Genomic DNA, 17,273 nt, shown 5'->3' with positions numbered 1-17,273 from the left:
TTCTTCATGTCACTAACCGGTTCAGAGCTTTATCCACTCAACTGCCTTCATTCTTATCTAATATTCTTTTTTGACAGGAAGCATGCGGTGCTGTCTGCTTTTCTGATCTCCTGTGCCCTTTGATCGCTTTTCTTTTATCCTGCTATCTCTATTCTTCTCTATTTCAGCAAAACGATATCAGTGAAAGTAATTGATGATGAGGAGTATGAGAAAAACAAGACCTTCTTCATTGAGATTGGGGAACCCCGCCTGGTGGAGATGAGTGAGAAGAAAGGTGGGGGAACGGCTCTCAGACTGAGCCCTAACTGCCTGTGCCTAACTTTGTCACCCATGGATGCCTGGCATTGTCCATCCCATAATCTCCTATGCACACATTCATCTAGCTGTGTATTAGGGCAAGATCCTCAATGGGATAGATAGAAAGAGGGCCGCAATCTTTCCTGTTAGGTGTGGACCTCTCATTTTTATTTTGTCAGCTTGAGTTACAAATGCAGTGGGGTTTTTTTTTAGCCATTTTAATGTTTGTAGCTGGATGTGATCAATCCACCTATTGAAAACATGAATCAGCTATGAGAAGCAGCTGCCAAATGAATGAGTTCCCTTCTCTTGGGAATCAAATGTGCTGTTTTGTATACTGTATCTGATACCACTACAAGATTTTCAAAAATTGCAGTAATATAAGCCTGGTTTGTATTTGAAGACTAATACTCTGCCAAATGGTTACTTTGCAGAAGAAAGTTTCCAGCTTACAATTACCGATTTTGCCCTGATACATATTGAGTGATGTCAATGTGCTGCAGTTTCCTTCTTCCATAACCTCTGTGACCATCAAAGCCTGGTTTTGACTTAAAAGCATGAGTGTGTTTCCAACCATTTGTTTGCCTTTGTCTTGTGTCCCCACAGGAAGTTCATTACCCTTAGAATACTTGACCGTGAGGAGTATGAAAAGCAGTCCAGTTTCTTCCTTGTGCTTGGGGAACCAATCTGGATTCGAAGAGGAATGAAAGGTGTGAGAGTATAACAAGACAACCTAGCGAGAGATGATACGATTCTCTGTGTCTCCCTACTCTCACACTGGCTCTGTCCTCTTGCTTGGCTTTCCAATGTCTCCTATAACCCTGGGCCACATTTTTATTCCTCACTCTGCTATTATTATTTTCATCTATTTCATTAGTCAGCGCCTACTTACAGCATATACTAGATTAGTGTTAAAATTAGTGTTCAATTTAAATCTTTAGTATTCTTGCTACCCCTGGATGTAATGAATGTACTACTAATTATTTTTTTATCAGTCAAATTTTTCAACTCCAGTCCTGCAACTCAAATTCTTATTGAGAAAATGGTCTTAAAAATAGAAAAGCAATCTAACAAACAAACAAACCCCCTGGTGTTCATTGGCTGCCATGTCAATCCTTGCATACACATGTGTTTTATAAGACAGCTAATTAAAAGACAGGATTACAGATTAGTTGGACAATTGCATATTTTTATTTCACATTCATATTCGTAGAAATCCATTTGCAAATAAAGAGGCAGCATTTCATTAAAACAAACTCAAAAGAAGCACAAGGAGCCTTCAAGAGGGAGACGCCACCTCAGAATTTTATTGATCAGAGCCCACACCGTCAATATTTTGGTAACAGCTCCCCCCTCCCCTCCCCCTCCCCCCGAAGGCTTCTTGTGCTTCTTTTGGTTTGCAGCTTCTTCAGGTGTGCTTTGGATTCCCTGTCTTACAGCCTCAGCATTTCATTAAGAGCAACTGGACATTTGTACATTGTCAGTTCAACCCATATTCTTAGAAATCTATTTATACCATTCTGAGATACGAGCAGAATATTTTAGAATGATTCCTAACTTTAAATATTCCCCAGCATGCAAACCTTAAATACTAATATACTAAATATTAATGGTGCATGTTTATGCCTCAAACCCAAACTAAACCTTCCCTTGCAACTCAGAGCAGAATTTCTGGAACCGCATTTGTTTCGTTACACCTTGAAGAGCCTCTACTTTAGATCAAACATTTAAAGCGCAGGTGACAAGCCAAAGGGGTGTGATGACATAGCATGATGTCAGTGAAGCATAGCCCACATAATAAGTCACAACATATTGCATGCAAAAGGAAAAACAACTAAAAAAAAAAAGTATACTCTACCTCAAATCTGGTTTTATGTTTATCTTTGGTTAAATTTCCAGGAGCAATAGTTTCTTCTCTAAAACATTAGTGTTATTTGTTTTGAACTTTATCCTTGAGACCAAAATAGAGGGGTCTTTTGCTAAAAGTGCATTAAGCTGTTAACGTGCGAATTAGGGCACGTTATTTGCTACCACAGAAGTGCACTAACAGCTACCACAGTGGCATGACAGTTCGCATGCACTAATTTGCGTGCAAACCCCCGGATTCTGTAAAGGTTGCCAGAATTTGGGTGCCCAAAATTTGGGCACAGATCCCAGATCTGTGCATAAACTACTTAATCAATCAGGTGCCAACAATCAATTATTGGAGTTAACAAACACTTAATTGGCAGTAATTAGCCCACAAATTCTATATATGGTGCTTTAAGTTGTGCATGCTAATTTGTTTGCACGGCCAAATTGCACACACATTAACAAGCCAATCAGTGCCGATAATTGGTACTTAACAACCAATTAGCAGCACTAATTGGCTTTAATTATAATTTACACACACAACTTTCTAGGTGTACTCTATAACACGGTACATGTAAATTCTAAAGCACAAAGTCGGGAGAGTGGTTATGGGCGCGGAATGGGTGGTTTGTGGGCATTTCAAAAAGCTATGCTCACTGTCATGGAATACACTCAATCTGTGTGTCTAAATTTTAGTTGCAAGAATGGCACGTGTGTATATTCTATAAATTATGCATAGCATTAAGTGTAGTTTATAGAATCACGCTAACTGCAAGGTTTTTCGGCGCCAATTTTTAAGGCACCATTTCTAGAATTTGGCCCTAGGAGTTACATGTTGATCTGTTCTATGGCTATTCTATAACATGTGTGCTTAAATTTCATAGCACACAACTCCAAAGTGGGTGTGGCCAGGGGAGGGCCATGGATGAGTCAGGGGCATTCCCGGAAATTAGGAGCGATGTTATAGAATACCTGAATTTGCACGCCTAACTGCCATCAGTTGAGTACCTTAATATTTGTCCCAGACATATATTACCTTATACACAATGCAGCAACAAAATCATTAACATTTCAAAATACCTTCATACGCCTCTCAACATATTTTGCAACATTTTACTCTCACTCTTATACGGATCATCAGAGTTCACTGTATCAACGTTGCTATAAAAACTTTCCAAAGCAATGATGCACAAATCATCATCGATCCATCATCTTTACTTTTTAATTCATCCTTCAACTTTGTAATTAGCTTTTTGTTAAATTTTGTCAGATTTTATAGATTTTTTTCTTTTAAAACAGTCCAAAATACATTCAGAACTTGTTTAAAAATATAACATCACCACTTAACTTGCAGCTGTTTTCAGGCTGTCATGTGTTTGAAAATAGTTGCAAGTTAAGTGGTTAAACCAGTTAACGTTGCAAAATATGTTGAGAAGCTTATGAAGATATTTTGAAATGTTAATGATTTTGCTGCTGCATTGTGTATAAGGTAATATATGCTTGGGACAAATATGAAGGTATTTTATATGTCCCTGAATAGCAAATAATTTGGTTCTTTTTATTGGATCAGTTGTGTGCCAGCATTTACACTAGCCCTTGGCAGGTGTAACTGCTCACACTCAAAATTAGGAATGAAAAATGTGTCAAGCTATTATTCTGTATAGAATGCTCTGCACAGAGCACCCTTTACGGAATACGAGCTTAGTACAGATCATCCCGGTCCCTAACTTTGGATGCCATTTATTAAATCTTGCTCTAAATGCATATTCTGTTAGGGGCCAGGAACTAGATGGGTTGGAGCAGTGGCATAGCTATGTGGAGCCACGGGGGCCAGGGCCCCCCCCCCCAGATTTGCTCTGGGTCTCTGGTTTGTCTGGCAGGGGTCCCCAACTCCTGCCCGCTGAAGACTTTGTCCAGTGAAGGAATCTGGCGCCACTGGCGCCAGAGACCAGCACTGGACAAAGTCTTCAGCAGGCAGGGGTTGGGGACCCCCACCAGCAAAGATATTTGCGACGGCGGTGCTTCAGCTGGCGGGGGTTGGGGACCCCTACTAGCCAATATGTACAGCGGCAGCAGTGGGTGGGGAGCGGCAAGGCGGGGCGGTGGCGGCAGGGCAGCAGACCAAAATGTGCCTCCCACCTTGGGTTCTGGCCCCCTCCCACCTTGAGGTCTGGCTACGCCCCTGGGTTGGAGAATGTGTAGATCGCATAATGCAATGAGTGCACAGTGATTAATGTGCACTAACTTCCAGTAGGAGGCGCTAAGTGCAGCTGTGCTAATTGTAAGCTGGCTCTACATGCATTAATTCACGTCTCCTTGTGTTCATTGCTATGGACATTCTGCGCATGCCTCCAACAATTTTCACGCAGCCTTTGCGCAAAAACAATGCACTTTAGTAAAAGACCCCTCCCCCCCCCAAAAAAATCGATTTATAAATAAATAAATGATAATTAATAGTTATAGAAACTACACTATTTAACCTATTTTCCACTCTGTGTATATTCCCAGAGTTGGTACTCTCCTCTCCGGAACCTGTAGGCCACAATGAGCCTACTACTATGCGGAAAAAAGTGGAATACAAATGTAATAAATAAAATAAAATAAAAATAAGACAAAAGGAGAAATGGCTTCGCTGGGTATCAAAAGAGAAATATTCTTTAAGGGGAAAACGGTGCTGCAAACACAATTGCTTCTCCAATGCGTGCAATATAGTGATTGAAAGAAAAAGCCCAAACTCCTCTTGAACTCAGGAAAAAAGAATGCTCAACTCCATCTCTATTAACTAATGGTCAGTCCCAGCTTCAGGCAGACATCAGGGCGATGTTACAAGGTCAAAATTCTGGCTCCTTCCTAAAGCAAGTTATTTCCAGAGGCCAGCAAAACATAGTGTTTGAGCACATAAGGGAACCCATTACAATATGGTTTGCAGGAACACAAATCAAGCAAGAGTAACAATGCTTGCAGTATTGCTTCAGGCAGGCCATTTCTGTCTAAGTGCTGATCAATCTTTAGGTATTCTAATTTTTAACATTCATTTCGCAAGCCGGTAGGCACTAGTACAGTAGTTCTGAACCCCGTTCTATGAAGACAACTAACCTGAGATGTTTTTAGGCTATCGTACATGAATATGCATGAAATATATTTTCATACAATAAAGATAATGCATGCAAATCTATTTCATGTATACTTGTTTTGACTATCCCAAAAACTGAACTGGTTAGGGGTGTCCCTAAAGCAGGGCCAAGAATCCCCCCCCCCCCCAATACTAGGAGGCCACACCAGAATGTGGTTCTTTTTCATTCACGTACACACACACTTACTTTATTACAGGAATTGTACCTGACCCGCAAGCCATTCTCTTTTTATTAAGCCACTCTGGACTGAGCAAATTATTATGGAGCAAAATTTTGTATACATTTTCTTCTCTGCTATAACTACATTGTCACTGAGAAAGGAGGTCATTAGGGATAATGGCAAAATTATATTTACAGCACAAGTAATCAGTTTACACTAATTTGGCATTCAGTTTTAGCTCTAATAAGCACCCCATTGTGCTAAAATCATCTTCCCAACTACAGTTAAATATTAATAAGAATATCACTGCAGCAGCATTAAGCAATGATGAATTAGGTAATCTAGATGCATGAAAATTTCCACTGAAAACAACACCTCAAGCATTAATGGATGGAGGGTGTGCAATTATATTAGCAACAGAATTGGTAAAGAAAGCCACTTTCAAATGTCTTCCATTTTCCAACTTTGAAAAATATATTCACACCCATCCGCTATAATTTCTCAGAAGAATGTTATTTGAATGCCAAAGAGGTCATGCGTAGCTTGCTGTCTTTAAACTTGCATCCGCAAGTGTGAATAGATTTTGGCATTAAAGTATAGATTATCTATTTTACCTTATGGGTTAATTTAGATTAGATTTAAAGTTGTGTGCTGCTTAAAATAATCTTGAAAGCTTATCTATCAAACCAAAAGTAAATATTCTGTTATGGAAGCTTTTAGACAAAAGGATCAAACCAGTTACTTGCATCCATTATCTATACTTTTTTTTTATATGGGCTTCTGCCATCGTTTGCTAAAGGCAAGATAAAGTTATATGAGTTCCATGTTAGGCCACTTAAATGCAAGGAAATATAATTCAACAATCAAAAATAAATTAAAACATGTAATTGGATCAATAATATAGTTCTTGGCTAGCATTCCTTTCCTCAGGTTAGAAATGAATGAGAAATAAATGACTATAGCATGAACTATATGGCAAAGATCAAAGGAAGGCCTGAGTTTTAAATACCTGTATACATAAATATGCATTTAATTTACCCAAAATGTTTCATACTGTGCCATTCAACATCACAGATCACAGAACTATACAGTAGCGTAAACCCCCACGGAATTCCTACATCTTCTTCCAACACAGTGTTATCATACTCTGACACTCATTTCAATTAAAGAACATCAGTAAAGACCTTGACACTAATGCCCAGATGATCGAAAGCGCTGCGCTGTTCTAAACAGCGCTCTAAAAATAGCACTGGAACAGCAAGGGGCTTTAGCACCCCTATGATCAGAGATAATAGTATGCAAATTTATGTGTGCTATTATTTCTGATAATAGGGTAAAGTGCAGGAGGAATGTCCTCCCGCACTTGTTTGACAGGTTTGGGCTCTCAAAAGCCCAGACCTGTCAAACACAGGGACTGGAGGTCTGTGGGACCACCAGATCCCAAACAGCATGGCTCTGGTGGCCTAGTGCCCCCCACCAAACCCCCACCCCGAGCCAGCGACATGGGGGCTGGAGGTCTGGCGGACCTCCAGTCCCCCCAACCCCCCCGACACAAGTTAGGGTGGGCTGGAAATCTGGTGGGTCTCCAGCCCCCTAACTCCCCCCTAGCATCCCCCCAAGAAAAGCCCTTAGGAGTCTTTCTATTCTGTCTGTAGAATGAAACCATCCAATAGATCAATGTGCCAAAAGACCGTTTATAAATTTTCTGTAAAAAAACGAGCGCCACAACGCTTCCAGAGTTCCAACACTTTACTGGTACTTTGGGAACATTTTGGCACTCGGTCCGTTACAGAAAATTTATAAAGGGTCTTTTTCAAAACCAATTGCAACTTTTGGCACATTGATCCATTGGATGGTTTCATTCTACAGACACAGGAGAAAGACTCCTGAGGTACACATTATTGCCGAAACACAGTGCTGTGTCGAGTCTACAGTCAGAATAAATATTCTCCTTTTTTAAAATTTTTTATTTATAACCATTTAAAATTTTACAAGCGATAAAACAACTTGCTGGAAATACAGAGAAAATAATATATAGGAACTATTTCAGTCAGGTAATTCTATTCTCTTCCTTAGACCTCTAAATGGGGAGAGTAAAACAAAATAAGGAGATCAATTAAACAGTAAACAGAAAAAAAACAAGGTAAAGTAATCCCAGTTTTCACAGGCTTCACTCCTTTTAAATAAATATTCTCCTTTTGAACCCTTGAAGTCTTTTTAGTTTGTCCTCAAAGAGTCATAGTCTATTTCCCACTTTTATTTTGTTCTGGATGCTTTTCAAGCATAACGTAGAAATATTAATTCTGAATCCTACATCTATAACAGCCCCAAACCTGTAGCATATGCTACATAGAAACTTTGCACAGCAGTGGTTTTCTAAAGGTGATATCTGTTGTTCACAGCTTGATTAATATTTTCACATTAGGTATGAATCTCCTACAAGCTACAAAAGAAAAAAAATGACTCAACTGAGTTCTGTGCACACCTAGCCAGTCAGGATTTAAGATATCCCCAATAAATATGCATGAGGTACATTTGCATGCACTACCTCCATGCATATTCATTATGGGTATCTTGAAAACCTGACTGGCTAGGTGTGTCCTGAGGACTGGATTGAGAACCCTTGTCATAATACAAAGGACACTCATTTGAACCATTTGCTGTGGCTCAGATGGACTAGAAATTTCTTTCCCTGGAGACAATGGGAGAAATCCTTCAAAAGATCATCCAATCCTAAAATGCAGATATATCAAGATTTTGTTCCTATGCTCAAAAGGGTCCAGTTTGTTGATTTTTTTTTTTTCTTGCACTATCCAAAAATATTTTGCCCCAAGTGTGTCCCTTGACTTCTCTTTTTGGTTTTCAGTCGTATCCAGCTCATGTCATATGTGCATTTGGATACACTTACGGAAGCTTAGCCAGTGAAGTCCCAGATTCATAAAACACAGGCAGAGGGGGAGGATGTAATTTTAACCTACCACTTCTTGAGATATCTAAATCGTTAAAATACCACCCCCGTCCACAAAAGAATGTTCTAGCGCTGTTTATTTAGTTGTTTTTCTTTCTGGCATGATGGTTTTCTGTGTTGAGGCACCAAACTGGAACTTCATTCTGTCATCACTCTTTTTAATTTGATTTCTCCCTCTTATTCTGTGTCTATCTTTGTTTCTTTACAGCCCTATTGTTGAATGAGCTTGGTAAGCGGTGCATTTCTTGTATTTCTTTTGCATTTTCTAAATTTCTCAGTTTCTGAAAAACTCCATTTTTTGTATGTATGCATTCTTCTTTTTAGAGGTGGGGGGATTACTATTCAATTTTTTTTGTCACTACTGATGCCATTTTCTACCAACTCTCAATAAAATGCAGTAAACCTTGTTTTAGAAATGTATTCTGAACTGAAAACCCTTATTATTTCTTCTAATAGCTCCCAGAAGAATTAGTTCATTTCTGAAGTTTTCACAGTAAGAGCAAAATCATGGAGCAGAACCTCCAGAATGCATCTGAGAGTTGTTAATTTAATTCCCTGAAATGGCACCTGGAAAAACTATAATTAAGAGCAGATGACAACAAATTTGAGGCCCTTTTCATCTAAGGATTTCTACAAATTGGTGCTTACAATATATGGAAAATTCTTGGTGAAAAGGACTTTTACACTGTACAAATTGGTAATAATCTATGTCTTTTTTTCCCTCTCTCTCTCTCTTTTTGCAAACTCTGTAGGTGACTTCACAATAACAGGTATGTCTTTTTTTTTAAAACTCTGCTTAAGTCATTTATCTGCATTGCATTCTGATGTTACGGTACTAATTCCATTTTCGTTTTTCTTGACAAAGGAAAAGTTTTGAATGGTAAGGAGCTACCAGTTGCTCAGAGCTGTCTATCCTTTTTTTCCACATTAACACTCACTCTACATCTACAAACCACGTTACGTGTGTTAACACTAGAATGTGCAGTTCACGTGTGGTGTGGCTATTTTATCATTAATCAACATATACTGTCCAATTTTTCCAGTGATACTAACACTTTCCCTAGCAAATTCTATATAGGTCATGCAAAGATGGATGCCCACATTTTTGGCAGAGTCCAGATGTGCGCATACACTAAGAGGCCCTTTTACTAAGCAGCGGTAAGCCCACTGCAGGCTTACCATGCACCAGTTGGCCCAACGTGAGCACCAACAGTAGTTCCACCCCCCACCACGTGGCATTTCTGGCGCTAGTGGAAATATTCAAAAAATATTTCCACAGGGAGGGGGGTTGTTACCCAGCGGTAATTCGGCAGTGCCGTGCGCTACCCGGTTATCACCAGGTTAGCGCAGGAGCCCTTATCACCACTTCAATGGGTAGCAGTAACTGTGTGTCCGCCCCCCCCCCCCCCCCCCCGTGTGGCCACACGGTAAGAGCAGTCTTACTGCATGGCCGTGTCTCTTTTTGGCCTTTTTACCCACTGCAGTAAATAGGGTCTCAGTGCGTGGCAAAAATAGCCCCTGCCGCTGGCACAGCACCTTTTTTTTACCGCAGCTTAGTAAAAGGGCCCCTAAGTCAATTGGATGCTAAGAGATTATTGACGTTAATCAGAGTTGATTGACATAATTAGCACTAGTTTGGATTTATGCATGCATCTGCCTACACACTATTCTGTAATGCTGGAGGCCCAAAGTGTTTCAAGTGCAACACAAAAAGAGGTGTGGCCATGGGAGGGGCATGGCCGGGCAGGGCATTCCAAATATTTAAGTGTTGTAGGATACCAGGGTTACGTGCCAGGATTTACAGCAGGCTTCACCTGGTGTAAGTCCTCTTGCCTAATGTCGGGCATGGGAATTCGCTCTAAGCGCTATTCTATAAAGGGCACTCCTTATAGAAGAACACTTAACCTGGATTTTGAGCACCATTTACTGAATGTGGCTCTCCATGTGTACAGGATATCAATGATGGCATATGTACAGGTACATTTACAGTTAGTTCATTTATAGTCCTCTAATACTAATAGCATAGTTCATAGTGGATTACAACTAAGATAAATAAATCTAGGATGTAACAATATTAATCTGAAGTTGCCATAAACATTGGTATCACAATCATCAATAATCATTACACAAACCCATCTTCATTAAAATAACTACAGTATATTTTTCCTTATCACATATTTACAGAATAACATCTTTAATCTCTTTTTAAAGATATCATAACTAGGCAAATGCTTTAGGTTAAATGGAAGAGAATTCCGTAAACTAACTGCCTGATATGCAAATAAACAAGTAAACAATTTTTTCAAAGTAATCCCCCGAGGACTAGGGAAAGAAAAGGACAAAGAATTTCGAATAGTTTAATGTTGTCCTGTTTTTGAATAACAGACAAGAGAAGTCATATATTGAGAAATCAAGCCAGCTGCGATCTAACTTGAAAAACACCCTAGCCTATATGGGAAGCCAATGCAGCAACCAAGAATGTACAGATCACAAAAAGCTGCAACTTGCCATGAGCAGTCAGTGGGAAATCTTCAGTTTTCCATGAGTAATTCCAATTCATTATGTACAGCCGCTCTGATTGTCCACAGGGGAATGCCCACAGACTCCCTACACACCCACACCGCCTTAGCAGTAAAACAGTGAGGGTGATACCCAGCATATATAACACAAACCCATAGGATGCCAAGGAGAATATCATACCTACGCCATTTGAAGCACCATCTGCTGATCAGAATCATGATTAAATATAATTAAAATTGAATAACTGAATAACATCTCTCATTCATTTTATTCACTATGGGCTCCTTGTACAAAGCTGCACTAGCAATTCCAGCATGGCAGTGGCGTTCCTAGGCTGGCTGACACCCGGGGCGGATCGCCGATGCGCCCCCCCCCCCCCCCCCCGGGTGCATTTTTACCTGCTGGGGGGGGGGGTGCCGCGCGCCTGTCGGCTCCGAGTCCGCTCGTTCCCTGCTGCTCCCTTTGCCCCGGAACAGGAAGTAACCTGTTCCACACAGAGGGACCAGCAGGAAGGAAACAAGCGGACTCGGCCAACAGGCGCGTGGCACCCCCCCAGTGGCATGCACCCGGGGAGGACCGCCCCCACCCCCCCCCCCCCCCCCCTTGGTACGCCACTGCAGCATGGCAAATGTGATGAAGCTTTGTTGCATTTGCCACAGCAAAATTGCTAGTGCAGCTTTGTAGAAGGAACCCTATAAGAACAGATTAATGAGGAATTTATCTTTTTTAATTTTAAGTCATTCGGGTTTTTTAAAATTTCTCTGCTTCCAAAGACATGGCAATATCATGAAAAATTGACCTGTTGGTGACTCTTTTATGCAGTAGTCCAAGGCTACAGAGGAATTCTCCACCTCTGTTACTCAGGCCCTATTGCCCAAACTTGTAGAACCAGTCCCGCAAAAGCAAAACTTGCCATGCCCCATTTACAACCAGGTGCTTCAATCATATAAGCTTTCACTGCTTCTCCTTTTCAGTATTTCAAACAAGGGGCGTAGCCAGACTTGACATTTTGGAGTGGCTCAGAGTTGACATGGGGGGGCACTAGGCCTAGGCACTAGGTGTGACTAGTGTTTAGGAATATACCAATTAATGCCTTAGAGTGAACTTTATGATGGATTTCTAAGTAAACAGTCTGTTCTGAGTCAATATAAACCACATTCAAACTTACGGAAACTATGGAAACACTGACATTTTTAAATCTCTTACTTCAGTCACTCACAGAACACAGACCAATCTTCACCAATTACAGATTAAAGGACTAAAAATTAGAAAAGGAAACACTGAGAAATCATGTTCTCTGTAAGCAGTACAGCACAGGAGAAATACAAATAAAAATGCACTATCTACTCTAGGAAGCAAAATGCAAGATCACTTTCTATCCCAAAATATAGCCTACAAATAAATTATCTGGATATGCATAAGTGACGTGATCGGCACTGACCCTGGATTTCCAATGTCACGCTGTTTCCGGTGTCTGGCATTGAACATCCAGTAGGAACCAAAGCCATGCAAGTTAAGACATAAACAACACAGTTTATACCAAATTGTTTAACAACCCTTAGGTTTTGCCTTTGGGTTTAACAAGCAATACCATCTGCATATAAGGTCTAGATAAACAAATTTAAACAATCTATGTTGAAGGCATACGCCCTAAATATGTAAAGCTTGGTAGCAATAATGAATATAATAATAATAATCACACAGCAGGCACCCATCAGATTTAATTTCCATTAAAAATAATTAACACTGAATGAACATAAATGTCATTCAGCTCCAACTGTTCTACTGCTGCTTTCCCTTAGACATCATTATTCCAGGGACTCATCTATATACAAAGATTAACCCCCCCCCCCCCCCCCCCCCACATACACAAACCATACCTTTTACAACCAAACAGACTTGAAGAAGAAATATATACCACAGAACTGGCAATTGTTGGCTCTGGACTTCTGCATGAAGGTAGCTTTGCCCTCATTATTCAATATCTCTCTTATAAATAGTAATAAACAATATTAAGTGCATTTTTATAATATACAACTACATTCCACAAAACAAAAAGAGCAAGTTCCCACAAACCATCTTTCTCTTTTGATCTAGACACAGGAAAAAAAAGATTTTAAATGATCCCAGGATTTAACCTAATTCCGTGGTGCTACCACACCTTGAGTATTGCATTCAGTTCTGGTTGCTGTATCTCAAAATGATACCGGGGAATTAGAAAAGATTCAAAGAAAAGCGACCAAAATGATAAAAGGGATGGAACTCCTCTTGTATGAGGAAAGACTAGGCTAAAGAGGTTAGGTCTCTTCAGCTTGGAAAAGAGATGGATGAGGGGAGATATGATTGAGTTCTACAAAATCCTGAGTGGTGTAGAATGAGTAGAAGAAAATCAATGTTTTACTCGTTCCAAAAGTACAAAGACTAGGGAACACTCAAGGTAGTTACATGGAAATACTTTTAAAACAAATACTTAAAACACTCAATGAATAGCTAATCTCTGGAACTCATTGCCAGAGGATGCAGTAACAGTGGTTAGTGTATCTGGGTTTAAAAAAGGTTTGGACAAATTCTTGGAGGAAAAGTCCATAATCTGCTATTGAGACAGACATGGGGAAGCAACTGCTTGCCCTGGGATTGGTAGCCTGGAATATTGCTGCTAATTGGGTTTCTGCCAGGTAATTTTGACCTGGCTTGGCCACTGTTTGGAAACAGGATACTGGGCTAGATGGACCATTGGTCTGACCCAGTATGGCTACTCTTATGTTCATGTTTAATGTGGGATATAAATGTCATAAATAAGTAAAATACATAAATAGATAGATTGAAACTCTGAGGACCCTGTTTACTAAGTAGTGCTAAGTGCGCGCTAAACGCTAAAGACACCCATAGGAATATATGGGTGTCTCTAGCATTTAGCACATGCTAATTTTAGGCACAGGTTAAAAACACTAGCGCATCTTTGTAAACAGGGACCTGAATGTTGAGCACCTGATTCTCATAACATGATGTCTGTTTTAGTGACCCTTTACCAGGAGAGAAAAAATCTCTGCACAAACACAGCGCGTACTAGGGTGTCCAGCCCCTCCAAATGACACACTGATTACAATTTATAGCAAATTACTACTCTACCTATGAAAAGTTATTCCGTTATTATACTTCCTCTGTGTGCATCCGTATGCTGCACAAGCCGGCATATTTGAAAATATAAGTGGGATCAAATAAAAATGGTACCAAGAAGAACGAAAACATGGATGAAGTAGCTCATAGGTTTGTTTGCTTTGTTTTAAGAGTACAGGGAATTGATATAATGACTGCGAAGTGCACGGGGGAACAAAAAGAATGATTAACCTTCGTGGCTTCAGCTTTTTGATGTCATACTCCTGTTCTCAATCAAACCTCCTCGAATGATCCGCGTGGGCAGTGCTGAAGGCAGCTGCTTCCGACTGCCCCGGTCCATTTTGCTGCTTCGTCCCACTGACAGGAAGTTGAAAAAGCAGAATGAAGCAGCGAATGGACCGGGGCAGCCGGAAGCAGCTGCCTTCAGCGCTGCCTGCACCACAGTTCACTGCTGGAAACAGGGAGGAGAGATGTACCTGGAGTGTAACTTGGGTCTCGCCGCTACTAGCTTAGGTCTAAAACCCCGACCCAGGTCACAGGGATAAAATCACTCTCTTTTCTCCGGTCACGGTGTCATAGGGGATCACACACACTGTACTCTAGACCCAATTCGCCTGCAGTCGAGCTTGGGAGTGGGTCAGTGGTCTGGAATAGAGATCCGGGGTATTGGGAGCTTAAGAGAGACTTACTAGTGGTACTCCCTTCACAGTCTGGGAGCAAGAATCCTCCCCTCGTGCCAAAAACCACTCTGCACTCAAAGAGTTGTATTTAAATACACAATAACTTGTCTGGAACTTCTGCAACCAGCGCGTAAACTCTTCAGAACTCTTTATGTACATTGTCCACCCAAGACTACTCGTGATAATCTTAGCCACTCCACGTCACTCTTTTGAGTATTCCAAAACTGTACATATTTACAAAGGCTCCTGTCCTTTACCCATCTTGTTGCGACAGCAGACCGGCCAAGTTTGGCGGCCACAATAGGTAGAATAATTTTTACCGGTCTGACTTTAACCGGCCAGCACTGAATATCAGCTTGACTGGTTAAAGTCACGCTAGCCAAAGTTAAACCGGATATTCAATGCTCTCTTATAAAATAATTCTCTATGTGCCCAGTATTTGAATCTAGCTCTATATATTGTTTAACTAGTTTGTAGGTCTTTCACATATTATTTCAGATTTATTAACCAGTAGTCTATAAAAATGGTCAAAGAAGTGAACGATTAAAAATAATTTTAAAAACCTATAAAACATAAAACAGCACTTCCCGAACTTTTCTCCCGTATGACTCTATTTTAACACTTAAAAATTCAACCAACACCAGATGATGGATGAAAACAATAGCAGAAATCTACTCCCCTTTTCTCCCCCGCTCATCTATTTCGCTCCCCCCCCCCCCCCGCAACACTTATCCAAAGCATAAAGGCAGCAGCAACAACAGTAGCAGAAGCATAGAGCCCTATGTTCCAATATGCACTCACAGACCCAATAAGCTGCATGGGTTTCCATCTAACAAGAAGCCCATACGGGAAGAGGGGGCAAGGACTTTGAATGTTCACTGAAGCACAAATCATACGCTGACTGCCACTATTAGGCAGAGAAAAAAGAGCAGCTCTCTTTCTATGCCCACAATTTGGGAACCCGCTGACATAAAACAGTAGGTATATGCAATTGTTCATTGATTTCTTTGCCTTGTTCTTGAGTCTATGTTCCTCTGCATGGAAATAATGATAACATAATACTCCCGCAAATCTATCAGGAACAAAAAATTAAGATAAAATAAAAACTTGGTAGTCTAGTACCTGGAAAAATCCTTTTGTTTTCACTTCTGACATCCTTCACATGCAACACTTGCATTTAATTCTGATAACTTTTTTCAATACACAAGCTGAATAGCATTGCATTTGCACTTGGTACTGTCAGAAATTTGGGTCAGTGAAAAAAAAAAGATATTAAACAGATTCTGTCATGGCAAAATCTAATTAATCACAGTGCACCCAAACTACAGTGCAAAGGAAAACAGGTGTGACCTAAAAGTTACAGGTAAAAAAAAATTGCCCCATACAACATTAAATGCTATTACTTTCTATCTTTATGACTTTTTGCCCAATTTGAGTAACAGGGATAAAACCCAAACTTAGCTAAAACTTGATTGGCCCAATTCAAAAGGTAATGAATGTAGTAATTTTTTATGGTATCAGAAAGAGAGACAAAATTGATGGCTCTGCTTAGTCTCCTGGTACACAAAAGAAGAAACTGTAATATGTTTGCACTGAAACCCATCAAAAAATATAACAGCATGCACAGTAAACGCATGACTTTCTGTGTGTGTGCATGTGTGACATGGGATTGCAGTTGTACACTTACTGTAGACTAACAGCACAGTAAGATTCAACACCTGAACAAGACAGTTGTTCTGTTGATTTTCTCATGGTCATTTTGTTAGGCAAGGCCATCTTCCGGAAGGTTCATTCTAGAGAACATCCAATTCCTTCTACTGTTATCAACATTGCAGGTACTCATTTTTTTCATGGCTGTATATGACAACACAGTTTCATTCAAGCAGAACTCTGATGTCCTTTTTTTTTTTTTTTACTTTGCTTTATGCTATAATTATGTACTTAAAATCATATTCCTTTCTAGCATGCATGAATGAAGAAAGACAAGCAATTATCTTGAGGCTATGGGGCTTTTTAGGATTAAATAAAAGCTGAGTGTTAGCCTTATGGTTCAGGCCTTAATAGTCTGTTGTATGGTGGGGAGAACCTGGGTTCAAATGCTTAATTAGATGAAAGAGCCCTTTTATTAAAGTCCATTGAAAGTGCATTGAAATCTGGGCTTAACATGTCCTAATGTAGGACTTTCCTGCATGGTAAGTCAAGATTTAACATGGTACAATTTAAGGCTTTTTAAAATATTTTTCTTCAGGTCATATGTCGTTTGCCAGTTTCTCATTAGCACATAGTATCATGTCTCAGCCCAACCTACTCACCACCCTAGCCAAATCCCACCAGCACTCACCATCCTAGCCATATCCACCTGTTGTCTCTCCACCCACATTCCGCCTATTCCCCCATTTTGATTACATCATTTGATGTTTTAATTATGTCACAGGAAGTGGTCATTGAACACACTCCCAAAATGTCATACAGCCATCCCTAGCCATGTCCCTTTTTGTGATGCATTCAAAATAGGGTTACCATATGGCTCCAGAAAAAGGAGGACA

General features: G+C 40.2%; 1 protein-coding gene across 4 annotated transcripts in view; it reads left to right on the top strand.

The window, feature by feature from the left end:
• SLC8A1 (solute carrier family 8 member A1) overlaps window positions 1-17,273 on the top strand; it is an 879,594-nt gene that overhangs the window by 695,842 nt on the left and 166,479 nt on the right. For 2 of the 4 annotated variants that reach the window (XM_030195912.1, XM_030195911.1), the window contains exons 3-7: window positions 168-274; window positions 8,619-8,639; window positions 9,163-9,180; window positions 9,276-9,290; window positions 16,494-16,562. In XM_030195912.1, coding sequence (XP_030051772.1) covers window positions 168-274; window positions 8,619-8,639; window positions 9,163-9,180; window positions 9,276-9,290; window positions 16,494-16,562 — 230 coding nt within the window. Of the gene's footprint in view, window positions 1-167; window positions 275-903; window positions 1,008-8,618; window positions 8,640-9,162; window positions 9,181-9,275; window positions 9,291-16,493; window positions 16,563-17,273 lie in introns of all 4 variants that reach the window. The other 2 variants (XM_030195914.1, XM_030195915.1) reach the window with 2 other exon arrangements.

The sequence above is a fragment of the Microcaecilia unicolor genome, chromosome 3, assembly GCF_901765095.1.
Source record: "Microcaecilia unicolor chromosome 3, aMicUni1.1, whole genome shotgun sequence".
NCBI lineage: Eukaryota > Metazoa > Chordata > Amphibia > Gymnophiona > Siphonopidae > Microcaecilia > Microcaecilia unicolor.
The sequence above is the reverse complement of the archived record's forward strand: the minus strand, read 5'-3'. Positions and strand labels throughout refer to the sequence as shown.